Consider the following 17254-nt stretch of genomic DNA (forward strand, 5'->3'; position numbering starts at 1 on the left):
GGAAATTATAAATAAGCAAAAAGAATTGAAAATGCATTCCAGCCCAAAGGGACAGACTCATGATAAAAAGAGAAAGAATCAAAAGATGTTGAAGTTGCAGTCAAAATTTGTCTCACCTCTTCTGCTTTAATACAAATGTTCATTTGGACTCATTTTGTTCAGAATCTGAACTTTCGGGATATTTCTTAGATTCTGTGTCACAAATATAAGACATTTAGAGAAGCCACAAATATATTTTCATAAAAGTTTATTTGTGAACCTAGAAATAGGCAAATTTCTACAGCAGGATCAATACAGAATGTTTTACAATATTTGAATAGTACTTATCTTGTACTAATCCGCCTCGCATTGTGATTTCTATAAGCAGACAGACTGGAGGAGAACAATGACCTGAACTTGGGGCTCACTACCTGCGCATTCTCAGTCCCTGTGTTGAGCACATGGGAGAACAAAGGCCACTGAGTTTCCTGAACACTTCATTTCTACACAGAGTTTAGCAATCACTGAGCTTCACATTATTCTGACACAAACGGTCATCAAATGGCCCACCAAAGCAGCTAGACATCAGAAAAGTTTTCTAAAGCAGATCAATGGAATTCATCATTAATATAAAACAATACCTATGTTGATGCACACGTGTAGTAGGCGCCCATAGAAATATGTCAATAGCTTTACTCAAGGAAGTCCTTATACAAAGAATTCACATGAACAAATGTATTAAGAAAATTGTAGGGAAAAGAAACTTGGTACCTAGATGGTAACAAGTGAGGGAAAGCGCATCATCCCAATGATGACATCAAGCAAAAGAAAGGGAACATTCTACCACCATCCAAAAAGCACCACAGAAGCTGATGTAGGTTCTCTCGCATTTGATTGCTCTCCCACTTGCTTCAGAGAGTTACACTTATATAACAACAGGGTATGATATTGGGATTTAATCTGACTGGAGAAACATTGGTACAGCCACACTGACTTCAGGCTAACTCAATACCCTGAAAACAGGGGTCCAAATGAGTGAATAAGGAACAGTAGTCAAAAAACATTATATGGTATAGTATGATTTCTGAAAGAGGAAAGCGCCAGTAATCCTCAATGAAAAAGGCCATCAGGAATGTTGGGATGCGGGCTATCAAAGTGGTACCCCAAGACATTAACTGAAACAGATTCCAAGCCCACACTAACTTGCATCACCTCAGTTTAATAATCCAATAAATGACAAAAAAGACAAACAATGAAAACAGCATCATATAGCATAGCAATTTTGTTTGGCTTCCTCTGGACAAAATCTTCAGTCTTCCCATGGTTTTACCTAGAAATCCAGTTGTAGAATCAAATTGCGAATCCTATGAGAGAATAGGAAAAACATAATAAATTCTAATATTCTACACATGTTCATTCAAGCAATTTACATATGGTTATTAGTACGTATTTTAAAAGATAATTTGTATGTTTAATCAATTCAAGTATCTATTTATTAGCTTGGGAAATCAGCCTGATTACTCCATGCAAAATAAAGCAGTTTTCTTAGTGGCTCTTTCATTATCCAATAAGCATTTCTTTCGGTTCCTGAGCGTAATTAAAAAAGCTCAAACGATTTAGGTCTTTCTTATTTCAATTATATGGATAAAAAGCCATTAACAATAAAGGCAAGTCATTTGTGTGCTATCCAGCATGTCTTTGTCCACTTCCTGTTGAGGCACTATTTTCCCAAGGTCAAATGTGGCAGTGTTCAGATATGAGGACTTCAGCTAAAATTTCATATGGTTAGCACAGAAAATGGTAGAGCCTTTTGTTTAGACAGATGACTCTGAAATACAGAGAAATTTACTAAAAGTTAAGAGAATATAAATGTTGATGGAGCAATAAGTAGAGAGGATTTAAATCCATATAAGAAAAATGCCAAATTAAAATAGAGCCAGGGAAGCCTTAGAGATAAGCAGCCTAGGCCCAGGTTACAAACAATGCACTTGCATTCAAATCTCAATATCCTGAGATGAGAAGGCACCAGCATAATGAGGCTCTGCATAGCTTAGTCTCCACATAGCTCATGCACTTGAAACCCTTGCTTCCTCACAGGAGTCACTGCATCAGAACCACTTGGGATGCTTTTCACAAAATATACATGCCTGGGCTCCTCTCCATGTGATTCTGAATGAGCTTATTAAAAGAAAGAAACAGGAATATCCATTTTCAAAGACCACTGCTTTCAATGCCATATTTGCTTTTAGACAGTTGTTTTGAATGCATGTGGAGAAACAAAGGAGGGTCTAGAGAAGCTGTGTATCCAAAGGTAGCATTAGTGATTGGAAGGCTGCTCTGAGAAGAAAAGGTACGTGCTCTCGAGCTTGTTTAGACTAGAAACAAAGGGACCTTGTCTACTCAAATCTGAGGGATTTGTTCAGCAGTAATCCTTAAGAAATAAAGCTGAAGGAGTAGGCGTCTGTTAAGTGAAAAGCATTTAGTTGGTTGGAGATAAAGTGCTTTTTGATTTTTTTTACTAGTGGTCTACCCATTATGATTTCTAAGACCACTCAAAATAGCCATTAGCCTTCAGTCTTTAACAGTGCTTTATTCCCAGGATTAAAATACATTGGCTTCCATCTTCACTTTTTATTTACATCTTGACTAGAACAATGTAAAAATACATTCGCTAGAAATTATAAACTAATTAGCTAAAAATGGAGTGGAATCCATCAGGACTTACAATGTCAGGGTCTGTTTTAACTGGATAAAAAGAAAGAAAGGATGGGGGGTGTGCAGAGAGCAGTAAGAGGAGGAGCCAGGAGAGCTGAATAGACTCAAAACATATCATAGGAAATTCTTGAACAATGCATTAAAACATTATTTTTAAAAGTATTAGAGAATAGATAAATTTTATCTTTATAAAGTTGTTAATAAAAATGTTTTAAAAAATGTAATTCCTTATAAATGGTCAATAGACTAAATTTGAAAACATTAGATAAAATTTCTTAGTAAAAATCATAATGACTTACCATTTCAGCTAACAGTTTGTTTTGATTTTTAACTTCATGGCCTATTTCAATGGAAAGCTATGAAGAAAGCATATACATTACTACTTACACGAAGGTATTCTAGATTGATAAAGTAAAAGCAACAATGCAATACTATGCATATTTAATTTCTCAGATGAAACTATATTCTAGAAATATATACTTTCTCCTGACACTTTGTCCAGTGAAATTATTGGAAAATAAACTTAAAAATTTCCCCTTCCAGCGGTGGTGCATGCCTTTAATCCCAGCACTTGGGAGGCAGAGGTAGGCGGATCTCTGTGAGTTCGAGGCCAGCCTGGTCTACAGAGTGAGATCCAGGATAGGCACAAAAACTACACAGAGAAACCTAGTCTCAAAAATACAAAAAAAACCACCACCACCAAAAAACCCCAAACAAACAAAAACAAGTTTCCCCTTCTAGCAATGACCATATTCTCCCTTCTCTTCCTATTATTCAATCTCTGTGTTAACATTCTCCTGCTGGCTCCCTTATTCTAGCATTCTTTATTCCATGTTTTTGTTTTTTCAGTCATATAAAAATATCCACCTGAATATTCCTTTCTTATATTTTAGCAAATACAAGTACTCACATGACCAGTTCAAATACAGACATACACATTTAGTATTCTCCTAACAAAATATGGCATTTATTTGAATATAAGTCTAGATTCATTATTTTAAAGACTTTGGATTTAATATAATAATAAATTGGAAAAACCCATAAAGTTAGTGTTATCTATAACCTAAAATTATATAAAAAGAATTTGAGTGTGTAGAACAACAATAAAGGTAATTACAGCTACTACGCAAAATTATACCTCATACCTTACACAACAAATTCACCAGAGGTTTCCCTATTTGTAATAGCCAGAACCTGGAAACAACCTAGATGCCCCTCAACCAAAGAATGGATTAAGAAAATATGGTACATATACACAATGGAAGACTACTCAGCAGTGAAAAACAATGACATCATGAGGTTTGCAAACAAATAGATGGATCTAGAAAATATCATCCTGAGTGAGGTAACCCAGACTCAAAAAGACAAACATGGTATGCACTCACTCATAAGAGGATACTAGATGTAAAGCAAAGGATAATCAGACTACAACCCACAGCTCCACAGAAGCTAGGAAACAAGGAGGACCCAAAGAGGGACGCATGGAATGCCCTAGGAAGGGGAAACAGATGAGACCTCCTGAGTAAACTGGGGGTAGGGTGGGGCAATAGAGGGTAGGGGATGGAGGGTGAGAACATAAGGGAACGGGATGGTCCAGATGGAACAGGGATAGAGTGGGAGAGCAATGAAAGAAATACCATGATAGAAGGATATATGATGGGGATAGGGAGAAACCAGGTGCTAGGGAAGTTCGCAGGAATCCCCAAGGATGACCCCAGCTTAGACTACTAGCAATAGTGGAGAGGGTGCCTGAACTGGCCTACTCCTTCTAAGGAACTTAAATACAATTAATTACTGAAGGTCTTTGTGAACAATTGTAAATGTTCTCAATTTAATCTGTGTGAAAACCATAGAAAACCATAGATAATACAGATATGGGATTATACTAAAATTATGGAGATCAGATATGATCTTTTTCTCCAAATTCATCCAGTTAGAGATAACAAAGCATGTAGCCTGACTCAACCAACTACTTTAGTATGACATTCACGCCAAAGAAGGAAATCTCCCATCTTCAAACATGGAGCTCAATAATCAACACCAGAAGGTTGTTTGTTTAAGACATTCAACTCTATGTCCTTCCCAACGTTATCTTTCTTAACATTATACATTATTAGGTCCATAGATTAAATCATGTTAGTTAATATGACTTTGGAAACAATATACATATATCGAAACTCTATTTTGAGTACAAGCTGAATACAATTTAATTTTCCAATGACTGAAATTAAACACCAATTACATGTTGACAACGTGAGCTTCTACTGAATGCTTCACAAATGTACAGTATGTTTATTGCAATAGAAAATCAATGACACATACTTTTAAAATAACTTTATATAATTCCTTTAACAAAAACTTACTCAGTATTGCTAAGAAGGAATTATACTGCATGCATGTCACAAATGATCTTAGGCTTACAGGGAATGAGTTAATACTGGGTGTAGTACTGAGATAAAACATGGGCAGAGGCAGATGCAGCAATGGGACCTTTTCATGAAGAAGACAACTTCAAAGTATGAAGGAAGATGATGACATTGCTAAAGGCCCAGTTTGATTTTTAAAACATTCAATAGGGCAACAGCAGTATGCAAAGAACAAGAGAACTCTCATTGGTCTGGCAGCAAATCCATATGCATTCGGATGTGTTGAAGAGAAGCTCTGAAAGGCTGGGCCATTCTCTGAAGAACATATAGCACCATCAGTCTACAGACTATGAACTTAACCTATTAAGTAACAGGGGAATCCAAAGACTTCTGAGAGGGCAGGATGTGCTTTAACAAAATTCCACCAATGGCTGTGACAACATCATGTAGACCAGGGGTAGCTGAGATAAGTTAAGAGATTCTCCCAGGGGTCTATGCATAAAAATCAGGGCCATGTGAGAGAAACACGAGAAAGCCCACAACTCAAATAAGGCTCAAAGATGGAAGTGAGAAAGATTTGCGTATTATATTTAAGCCACTAGCAGCAAAGACTGGAAGAGCTATTTCAGTGGCTCTCCTGATACTCTGTCCAGTGAAATATTGGACAATAAATTTTTGTTTATTTCTTTTGGGGGGTATTTTTATTTTTTTATTAAGAGATTTTCTATTCATTTTACATATCAACCATGGATTCCCCTGTCCTCCCTCCTCCCACCCCCCAACCTTCCCCCCAATCTCACCTGCCATTCCCACCTCCTCCAAGGCAAGGTCTCCCCTGGGGAGTCAGCAGAGCCTGGTACATTCAGTTGAGGCAGGTCCAGTCCCCTCCTCCCTGCACCAAGGCTGAGCAAAGTGTCTCAGCATAGGCCCTAGGTTCCAAAAAGCCGGCTCATGCACTAAGGACAGGTCCTGTTCTCACTGCCTGGGGCCCCCCTAAACAGTTCAAGCTAAACAACTGTCTCACTTATCCAGAGGTCCAGTACCATGGGGGCTCCTCGGCTATTGGTTTATAAAGTTCATGTGCTTCCATTAGTTTGGCTAGTTGTCTCTGTACTTTTTCCATTCATGGTCTCGATATCTCTTGCTCATATAATCCCTCCTCTCTCTCGTCAATTGAACTCCTGGAGCTCCACCTTCCAACAGTGACATTCTCCTCTTCTCTTCCTTATAATATTCAACCTACTTGTTAACATTCTCTAGTTCTGTTATTCTGGCATACTTGGTTTTCTCTTTTATTCATAGAAATTAAATGTTTTCTTCTGTGTATTCCTTAGATTTTACAATGTACAAGTATTCATATGAAGAAGTCAAATACACACATAAACATTTAATAGTTTACTAACAAAATATGGCATTTCTTTGATTATAAGTCTAGACTGATTATTTTAAATATTTTTTTCTTTACTATAATAACAAACTGGAAGAAATTACAAGTTAGCATTATCTATAACCCAAAATTATATACAAAGCATGACTGGCTCTGTTTGAACTACTGCGTTAATGTACAGTACATTTTAGATTTTGCTAGGTACACAAACCCAAATACAGTTAAGGTTTGAGAAAAGAAAAAATACCCTATTTTTTCACTTGCCACTTCTACTAACTCACTTAATGGATAGCCTGAACTTCTGGTGCACTTTGTCCTCACTGCACAACAGTTCTGAAATGAGTTCCTCACTAAGATGACAGCAAGTTCAAATCTACACGTTAAAATGTGGACAGTGTTCGTTTTGCACTTACAGATTTTATAGCAGTCACTTTGCTTCTCAGACTTTCAGTGAGCCTGTCGTTCTCTTCTTCACAGGCATTATATCCACTATTGGCATAGCCATAGCTCCCATAGCTGCCAGGAGGTGCTCCCTCACCTACAAGGATCAGAGGCACATTATATCCACTATTGGCATAGCCATAGCTCCCATAGCTGCCAGGAGGTGCTCCCTCACCTACAAGGATCAGAGGCACATGTGTAGAGCTACAAAACCAGAAGCCACTTCCCAAAGCTTAGTAGTTAAAACCAACTGAAAAAGATCCCTGGAGGGTGTTGCAGACCATATATATATATAATAGTCACAATGCAAATCAATTTTTAAAAATCGGAACCAGAGAGTACAACAATTCTTTTTATACCCTCTTTTAAGCAAAGTATGCATTTTCTTCAATACACATTTATTGATCACTTATTGATTGCTTAACAGACACTAAAACAGGCACTGCTATACAAGGATATTTGGAAGACATTTCTTGCACACTAGAAATACATGTTTTAATAAAGGACATAAACATAGAACCATCTATCTCCCCGTCAGAGAAGCTTGACTGGAAGAGGAAAGGAGGGAGATAACGTGCAGGAAGGGGTTCTCACGGCAGAAGGATGTTTTTTCACTAGCAACCTTCTCTTCTAAGAAGCAAGTGGTGAAAAGCCAAGGAATGAAGGGAAGTGGAGGCCATGAGTGAAAGCTGAGCAAAGGGATGGATGCAATGGCGGGTCGAGGCCATTAGTGGAGATTTCTGAAGAATTTCACTCATTTTTCAACAAATAATTGAGAAGCTACCATTTTTCTGCTATTTTTACAGACCTTGCACTCTAGGAGATAGTTTGGGAAGTACAGTACCCATTACTCTGTCTACTAGACAGTCACCCACCAGGAAAACAAGAGGTAGAGTGAGCATTAGGCAGCAAGTACATACATAAATGTGCTGGGACTGAGGGTATTAGTTCACCAAGTTTTCATAAACTGATATCATAATTTTCTTAGTAAAGGAAGAAAGTGGGATACACAGTAAAGAAGAGGAATGTTTAGAATTAAAGAAAATCATGAAGAACAGTGGCCAAAATAATTCAGTATTTCTAGGAGAATAAACTGACCATGGTGGTGGCAGTATACTGGATTAGCCTGACTTCCCAGATAGGAGACCTCTCAACAGAAGGGCTCCTTGGTCTCAGTCAGCCGCTGAGAAGTTATACTGTTGGGTGGACCTAGCACTGGAAGTTTTGATATTGGGACTGCAGAAGAACAAAGCCTCCAAACTTTCGCATGCTTTGACAAGAGTGCAGAACGTATTAAAGGGACTAGGTTGTCTTGTCCATGGTTGGAAGCAGCTTCTTTAGGGACCCAAGGAGGAAGAAAAGGACAGCCTTAAAGCTATAGACTACCACAGGCTCAGACAACAAATGGAGTAGCAACGGTAGTAAGAACAGTAAGAGTAACAGCTGAGAGCAGGTAGCGTAAGTCTGCCAGCTGAAGGACGGTTAGTGTGTAAATAAGAAACTCTTTCAAAGCGCAGCACACATCTAATTTTATTGAAGTAGCAAAACTCTTGAATCCTTACAGCTTTGACTGTATAACACCAACACTGACCTCTAGATTGAACTATAAGAGTATAAAACAAATGTATTCATTAATCATTCTATATTTCCATAAACACACACACACACCACCACCACCACAACCACCACCACCACCACCATCACCGACACAGTACTTTAAGTGAATACTTAGAAATTAACTGATTAAAGAATATCATTTTAATTTACTGTTAAGCAACTTTGTCAAAAGCAGAGTGTCTTGTGCTCCTATATCCTCCTGTGCCTAATGAGCACTTTCTATGCATCAGACACCTACATTTCTCCTTGTACCACAAAAGCCACCACCGCCACCGCCACCACAACCACAACAACAAAATGTTGAATATTCCAAGGCATGCTATTTCTGAAGTTCTCAATACATGGTTTCAAACAGATTAAAAGGTGTTGAACTGGGCATAATTATTTCTCCCTACTCACCAACTAAAATCATCACTTACAATATTCTGTGCAAACTTTAACAAGATCCAAGATCTTTAACTTGTTTTATGTGACTAAGGATCTGGGGATGACATATCGTCAAATAGGTAATTTTGGAATGTCTAAGGTTAATCACTGGATAACTTCATCAAGAATTTCATTCAAAATTGATGGTTATTTTATTTATTTTGTTTTGACTCTCTGGGCAATCATAAGTTTAATTTTAGAGTTCTTCAACTTTGTTCTTTTAAGTAAAATTCTCACTTTTCATTCAGAAATTGTTAATGTAGTTCCAAATTAATCTTTCTTCAAACCATCCTCTACCCTGATGCAGAAAAACACAACAAACAAAACTAATATAAAACACAAGAGTTCCTATTCCAAGCTTAGCCCCATTTTTTTTTTCTGTGAGAATTACTACTATGAAGAGTTGTAGAAAAACAAGTGCTGAAGGTCATCTTCAGTCTATGTCATTTCTGAAAAACACTACTTCCTTGAAGCATGTTCTACCAATAATCAGGCCAATTCATTTAACAACTCATTTGTGGTGTGGCGGACTTCACCTACGAATGGCTATCATATTCACTATTATTTCGAATTTAAAATTTCAGGTAAACACACATTGGTACTTTAAAAAAGTTGCCATAACTTTACACCAATGTAAGTGACAAGCGTACTTAATAGTTACCCTCTTCTTAACTGCACAGGCACTTTAAGAGGAATTAGGAGGGGACTCTAGTCTAGTGATTCTTATGTAATTGAAAATCTAATTTAATATTCTTCTGAGTAATTCCAACACACAGTCAGAGCTGAGAACCTATTGTCAAGTCCCTGCTCTGAATGTAATACAAACAATACAGCACAAACAACGTCCCAAAGGGCCAGCGGCCTACTGAGGAAATGTAAAATCCTTGGACAGACAAGATCTTCAGAATGCCTCAGGGTCTTAGCTTCAAGATGACTTGGTCACCATGATCTCTTGTACACATCATTTATGTACCTCTTCCTGAATCTTTGTCATCTTCCCATCTAGAACCCACTTCTCCCAACCCCTCATGTCAACAGCATCCTTCAAGTTCCTCTGGCTCCAGAATGTACACAATGACTCATTTAGTATTAAATCTCCTTGGCATTCACTATTTATTGAACCTAACTGGTGTTGGGATGAAAAGTTAGCATCTTGCACCATAATTTGTCTTCTGCGTCAGAAACAATCTGTCTTCTGCTCCTCAGTTACACTGGAAGCTTTGGGAAGCACATGCTGGGTCACAAATGATCCCGCACATAAAATTTATGTTGTAATAAAGTTTGTTGTCATTAATGATGAAAAGAATTTAGGCATATAAGACTAATCTTGTTTGAAATTAGTTCTTTAGGTTATTTGACATGGACTACTTTCTTCCAATGATTGCAAACATTCAAAAAACTAAATTTATAAATTGCTTCACATGCAACTTACTGATAACTGTAAGTCTGTATTACTGGCACCTTTCACTGCCATTATTTTTCTATGGTTTTAAATTACCCACTTTCTATTCCTATAACAAACCTTATTAAAAATACCACCATCTCTCTGCAATGTCATGACTATTGCATTCTTTTTCATACAATCAAAATTCATACCTAGCAGGGAGTTCTAGATTACAAATGAGGCTTTATTTGTTTTTCTGTGTCTGATTTAAAGTGTTTGTTCATTCACTGGCTTTAAACACCTAAAACTTTTTTTAATTTTTTTTGTATTTTTCCAACTTATGACAGAATGGTAACATCCTTTTCAACGTTCCATTCATTTTTTCAAGCACTCTGCCCTTCCTTCTTAAAAACAAAACATATTAATAGAGAACTTCAGAAACAGAAAGTGCTATTCTAATTATCTTGTTAGTACTTCTCCTGGTCCATAAAGGCAAGAACAAGTGTTAAGTCATCAAAAGCTTATCACCATCTATTGCCTCAACAGGGAGACAAGGTCTAAGTCAGAAATGTCCCAGGAAAATCTCCTTTGACCCAGACCTTTCACAGCGGCCACTTTAACAATAATGACGCATACATTTACCTTTGTAACTCGCTGTAATGAAACTAATATATCATTACTAGAGGGTTTAGAGTTTACCAGCCACTCTCCAAATGTCACTTCTAAGAAAAGTAAGATCCAGAAGGAGTAAAGAAAGGGAACTAGAGCAAGGCTTGGGAAACAAGGCTACTTCCCAAACTAGCACCTAAAGAAAAATCTAGACTACCAATAAATACTTCACCACTCTGTGCAACCTATCATATAAACTTTCCTCTAAATTAAACTTAAGGAAACTGCTCGGATCTGGGACAAATGATGCGCTTCCACTTGGTACCTCCTTCAAAGAACCCCAACAGTTCGCTTTCCAACCCCAGTCACTGACAGAAGGCCGGTAGAGTTTCCTCCCACGCCCCTCCTCCCTGCTCGACAGGTCCCAAGGTCCCCAAACTTCGAACCTCAGTCCTGTTCTTACCCAGGCCTGCACGCCTCATCCTGCCAGGAGAGGGAAGGGCGGGCGAGGAGGAGTGGGTAGGAAAGGGCCAGGGTCACCGGACCTCGACTTCAGTCCCAGGGCCCCTCAGAGCACCAACTTTTTGCCTCTGAGCGCCACGACATCAGTGGAGTCTAAACACCGCGCCGGTTTATGTCGTCACCCGGACACTTATAGGCGCCCTGCAATGAGGTTTAATTGCATTCTGGGAAATGTAGTTCTCTGTCAGGTCTGGACTCTTGGCGAGGGGGCGTGGTGGGAACCTGGTCTAGAGAGGGGCGGAGCTTCCGGAAGTGGCTGCTCTGGCGGCTGGGGCTGCAGGCTGAGGTGTCTGGGTGTTTACTTCTTCCTGATCCTCCAGTATGGTACTTTCTTAAGTTATGGCAAAAGTTAACCCAGGATATTTACTCCTTCTCGGCCAGAAGGATAGTTGATTCATCTTTCCTGATTCACCCAAAATCAACTGAAGAAAAGTCAGGGAAAACTTTGTTGAAGAGTCTCGTCTTACTGCCTGAGTCTCTCATCAAGGAAGAAAGATTAATCGATTCGTTCCTGATAGTTCAGTAAACCCATCTCCTTGCAGTAGGACTCTTGGTAGTGAAGTCTGTCATTCCTCGTTAATGCCTTTATTCCAAGTCTGGAAAAAACTGTGACATTTAGCTCTTAAACACTCGGTCTTAGATCTTTAAAACTTACACACAGATACCTAATTCTTGTTTTCATGGAGCAAGGAGTCAATTTAAGGGTTTAAAAGCTTGTTGGGAGGAGTGGGAATGCAGTGGTTCATTTTATATCAAAGGATCATTATGAGATTACAAAGAAATAATGGTTTTGAAAACTGATAAATAGTTGTTCACAATCTGTGTTGAGATGTTTTACATTTGTATTGCTACTGGATGACAGTGATACAGTATTTATAATGGGAGCTTTCTGAAAGTGTGATCTTTGAAAAGTGGTGTTTCCCATTATAAACACTGACAATATAAATCAATTCTCAAGCACAAATGTTGACTATAATCATCGCTTAAGTCTGCCTTAAGGCTGTCTGTAAAATACACCTCAAACAGTTTTCAATGTGATGTATTAATTGGGGAAAATAACTCAATAGCATTAAAACAGTTTCATAAAACTAAAGTAAACTACTATTCTCTGAAAGCAACACCATTAAATGATGACTGAAATCAGGGCTCTCCTATTTATCAGTTTTCAAAACCATTATTTCTTTGTAATCTCATAATGATCCTTTGATGTAAAATGAACCACTGCATTTCCACTCCTCCCAACAAGCTTTTAAACCCTTAAATTGACTCCTTGCTCCATGAAAACAAGAATTAGGTATCTGTGTGTAAGTTTTAAACACCTGATTTCAGTCATCATTTAATGGTGTTGCTTTCAGAGAATAGTAGTTTACTTTAGTTTTATGAAACTGTTTTAATGCTACTTTAAACACCATTAAATGATGAAATAAGCAGGAGATTAATTGAAATGACAGGCTCTCCTTTTCATGGACAAACTGACGGTCCTTCTCCCTACCCCATCCCCTTTTGCCATTCAAAAGGTGAGGCAGAAAGTAGGTTTAATATACAGAATAATAATTACTGATCATGGTCACAATTGACAGAAAGTAGAAAGAATTTTTTTTCAATTTTTTGTACCGTTTTCATTTTAAGTTAAAATTTCTAGCTCTTTTTATTGACTTGGAGATGAATAGCATCAGTAATTTTGCCTCTATTCTCGGAGATAATCTTGTAGAAAACATGTAATTCTTGACTGTCTTCAGGAGATTGTTAACTAAAGATGACAAGATAACATTAAGTATTCTTGTAATAATTACAAAAGGAAGAAGAAAATGGGCAGAAAAATCCCTGAACTTTTCCACAAAATTAGAATTTTTATTTTTCCTGTTCTGTTGTCTTATGTCTCTTTTTATCTCCATTACAAGTCCAAACAAAGCGATAACATTGTACAAAGCTCTTAAAACTTTTTAGATCCTGAGAAAATCAGGGTAATGTCCTGGCTGGGAAAATCTGTGAGACTGGACCATCTTAGCTAACAGCCTTGAAGCTGTTCTGGATGCTGAACTCTGAGGAAACTGAAACAGCGGTGCTCTGAGATGTTGGATCACCTGGGCCATTTGATTTCATTGGTGTCTGGTTCTCTTGCTCTGAAAACACATAAACTTTGAAAGGTAACATATATATCTGCATTAATACAAGTATAGACTGTGCATTGTACAAAACTCATTCAAAGATGATTTTTTTTTGTTTTATGTTTTTTTTTTTTTGCGGGGGGGGTTGAGACAGGGTTTCTCTGTGTAGCTTTGCGCCTTTCCTGGATCTCGCTCTGTAGACCAGGCTGGCCTCGAACTCACAGAGATCCGCCTGCCTCTTGCCTCCCAAGTGCTGGGATTAAAGGTGTGCGCCACCACCACCCGGCTTGTTTTATGTTTGAGCAGATAAAATATGCATCATGTGTCTTGTAGTTTTTTCAGTTTTTTGTTTGTTTGTTTTGTTTTTTTATGTCTGTAGCCAGGATTTTCGGGGGATCTTCCTCAATTAAATCTGATCTTATTTAACCTTGAAAGATTTGATAGCTTTTTGGTTTTTGTGGAAGTAAAAGCATAGCCATTTTTTTTTTACTTTTATTTTGAAGTTAAGACATTTTTAAAATATATGGTTTGGTTTAAATTAGCAGTTTTCATAATCCAGTGTCTCTCAACAGCTATTGTTTATCAGTAACAAAAAAATTGAAAATCCAACCACACCATACAGGATCCAGATTGCCTTGTGTATTTTTCATTTCTATGTGGTTTATTTTTTATTATTTTACTTTTTTCTTTAAAGACTTTATTACTTTAAACTATTTTTCCTATGACTATCCATATCCTTTCTTTTTTTTTTTTTTTTTTTTTTTTTGGTTTTTCGAGACAGGGTTTCTCTGTGCAGCTTTGCACCTTTCCTGGAACTCACTCTGTAGCCCAGGCTGGCCTCGAACTCACAGAGATCCGCCTGGCTCTGCCTCCCGAGTGCTGGGATTAAAGGCGTGCGCCACCACCGCCCGGCTCCTTTCTTTTTTCTTTGTTAATCCTGTGTACAGTTTTAAACACATTGTAATCTGTTTACAGGATTTGTTTGGTTTTTTTTTTTTTTCAACTCAATCTGTCTTTACTGAGCATCTGTAGTGTTTTCTGATCACATGGGACAAATCTTAAAATGTTATATCAGCCACCCAGTGTGGCTCAGTTTAGTGCAGGATGGTGTCTGTCTCAAGTGTGCAGGCAGTCTCTTTATATTGAGCCTACTCACAAGACCTTGGTCACCAGGAAGTTGCATTTAACTCTGTGTTCCGAAGTCTTTTTTTAAAAAAGCTTTCTCAGGCCTTATGTGGATATATATTCCCCATGTTGGGTGCCATGTGTAGGCAGGATTTTTAATCAGGACCACTGGCTGCCCAATAAACAACATGGAGAATTACTATTAATTATAAATGTTTGGCCAAAAGCTTAGGCTTGTTACTAACTAGCACTTACAATTTAAATTAACCCATATCTACATTCTACTAAGTAGCTTGGTACCTTTCCTTAGCACAGCATGCTCATCTTGCTTCTCCCTGTGTTTCCTGGTGACTCTGCCCTTCTTCATCCCAGAGCTCTCTCCCTGTCTGCAAGTCTTACCTAACCTCTTCCTGTCTTGCTATTGGCCATTTATCTCTTTATTAAACCAATGGGAGCAACACATCTTCACGGTGTACAAAAAGATTATTCCACAATACTAGCCTGTATTTTTTCCAGCATTTATTAGCATACACATGCAAGCACATATCCATTGCTCTTTGGCTAAGGGACATAGAAGAGTACATAACAATATAGCCATTCTGCATCAATTTAGGTAGTAAAACTGTTTACATGGGAAATCCAAAGCAATAAGGTTATTTGTTACATTGTTCTCTTAAAAGCAGGTTAAATAAACAGACTGAGTACACAGTAGGACATTAGACTTATGGCTTAAGTGACCTCAAGGTATATTATTAACTTGTCTGTGTGGTCCAACAAGTTTTTCAATCTTTTTGAGTGGACAAGGTATTTTTATAATGATGCATCACCACAAATGAGTGAAAAGCTGCTAAATCGATGTCTTTGTAATATATTCATTAGATAAAGGATTGTGTGAAGATTATACAAAGAGCTGTAAGGGGACATGCAAAGTTGTCCAGTCAGTAGAAACATAATCAAACAACACAAATAAAAGAATTATTCTGAAAGTTTCCTCAGAAAAGAGAATAACTAAATGGTCAAAATGTTAATTAAATACTGTTTAGTATCGCCAGACATAACAAAATGAAAATGAAATCACAATAGGAAAGAACATCTCCCACAAAATACAAGTGTTGTAAATTTGTATAACAACGCCAAATGTTAATAGAGATGTGGAGTGAATGGAATGCTCAAATGCAGCTGGTGATGGTGTTGATTGGCACAACCCATTTGGATATATGTTGGACAATATCTACTAAATTCAAATGTGGATATACCTACTCTTGTGGGTCTCCACTTTATTTCTTAGGTCTATATCACAGAAAGTTACACATACAAACTGAAAGAACAATCATAGTTTTCTATTTGGAAACAATGGAACAGTCCCTCGGCAGAAAGAAAAAAAAAGGAAAGGAATTTGGGTAAATATATGCATTAGAAACATACACAATGAGAGTAAAAACCTGCAGGTCATGCGGCAGTACAAAAGAATCTTACAAACATAATTTTCAGTGAATGAAATGATGTAAGTATGCATTTAGAATGTATGATGTTATTGACATGAATTTCATGGGTCCCAAATCAACTCCTGATGTTAGAACTCTGGAAAACCTGGGTTCCCTTCCCAGTAGGTGAGAGAAGGTAAAGAAGGCTTTGGAGATGGTGATAATACACTAACATTTTTAAGTTATATAAAATTTTAAGCCCACATTTTAATATTAAGCGACATATTTCGTGTAATCCAATAAAAGAAAGGCAGAATTAAGTTTCTTGTTCTGTCAGTATGTACTTTATAAAGTACATGTGGAGCTGGTTCACTGTGAAATAGCAGTCAAAATATGGTGGACTCAGACTGTAATCAGTCTTATTTTATTTGTAAGCTAGTCCTAATCTGCTCTACACACACACGTGCACACACTGTAGTTCTTCAGATGGAATTCAAGCCCTTACTTATGATAAGCAAGGATCTGGGGCTGATCTATACTCCTACCACATTCATTTTTTAAATGTGAGATGAAGGTATAAATGGCATAAATGGTCTGGAGAGTTTGTGTGCATAGATTTTTGGTAGTTGTCAAATTTACTACTTTCTCGTCTTCAGCAAAATGGGTTCATATTAAAGTAAATTCATCTCAGAGATAGTTGCCAAGCTGTGAGTGGAGACTCAAGTTCATCACTTTGGGGTGAATGATTCCAAAATTATCATAGTTTCTCCAAATTGTGAAAAAAAAATATTGAAAACACATTGAATCTAATATTTGGGGATCTGGAACTTTCCATATCAGCTTACCCAATTTTCTGGTACTAAAGATTAAGGAACACACGACAAAGTACAAATGAGTACCTGAAACTTTGGCCAATGTGTGGTTGAATTGCAGTCCACAATCAATCCAGTTGTCCTCCCATGCACAGGACTTTTCATGTACTATGTGAGCACTGATAAGTACTTGAAACAGGAAAGTTTAGGGATTATCATATGTCTGAGATGTCTATTTTTGGTGGATATCAATTCAGAAATATTATAACCCACTCATATTTTAAGCAGTTTTATATTTACAAAAATTTAAAAGATTTTTGCAATTAATTACTCAAGAGT

The 17254-nt window shown here is 37.4% G+C and overlaps 1 protein-coding gene across 1 annotated transcript; it reads right to left on the reverse strand.

The window, feature by feature from the left end:
- Positions 1–1182: 1182 nt before the first annotated feature.
- Bet1 (Bet1 golgi vesicular membrane trafficking protein) lies at positions 1183–11594 on the reverse strand. Its single transcript, XM_059257342.1, has 4 exons — positions 11388–11594; positions 6861–6985; positions 2994–3050; positions 1183–1343 (listed from the first exon to the last, which is right to left on the reverse strand). The coding sequence occupies exons 1-4, from the start codon at positions 11404–11406 to the stop codon at positions 1188–1190; spliced, it is 357 nt and encodes a 118-aa protein (XP_059113325.1). The 5' UTR covers positions 11407–11594; the 3' UTR covers positions 1183–1187.
- Between the last annotated feature and the right edge of the window lie 5660 nt (positions 11595–17254).

Source organism: Peromyscus eremicus, chromosome 3 (genome assembly GCF_949786415.1).
Source record: "Peromyscus eremicus chromosome 3, PerEre_H2_v1, whole genome shotgun sequence".
In the NCBI taxonomy this organism is placed as follows: domain Eukaryota; kingdom Metazoa; phylum Chordata; class Mammalia; order Rodentia; family Cricetidae; genus Peromyscus; species Peromyscus eremicus.

Coding starts and splice junctions, on each gene's coding strand:
- Bet1 (XM_059257342.1), bottom strand. Junction 3,051..6,860: donor AAGTGACTGCTATAAAATCT/GTAAGTGCAAAA, acceptor CTTTCTTCATAG/CTTTCCATTGAAATAGGCCA. Junction 1,344..2,993: donor ACAAACTGTTAGCTGAAATG/GTAAGTCATTAT, acceptor ATTCTCTCATAG/GATTCGCAATTTGATTCTAC.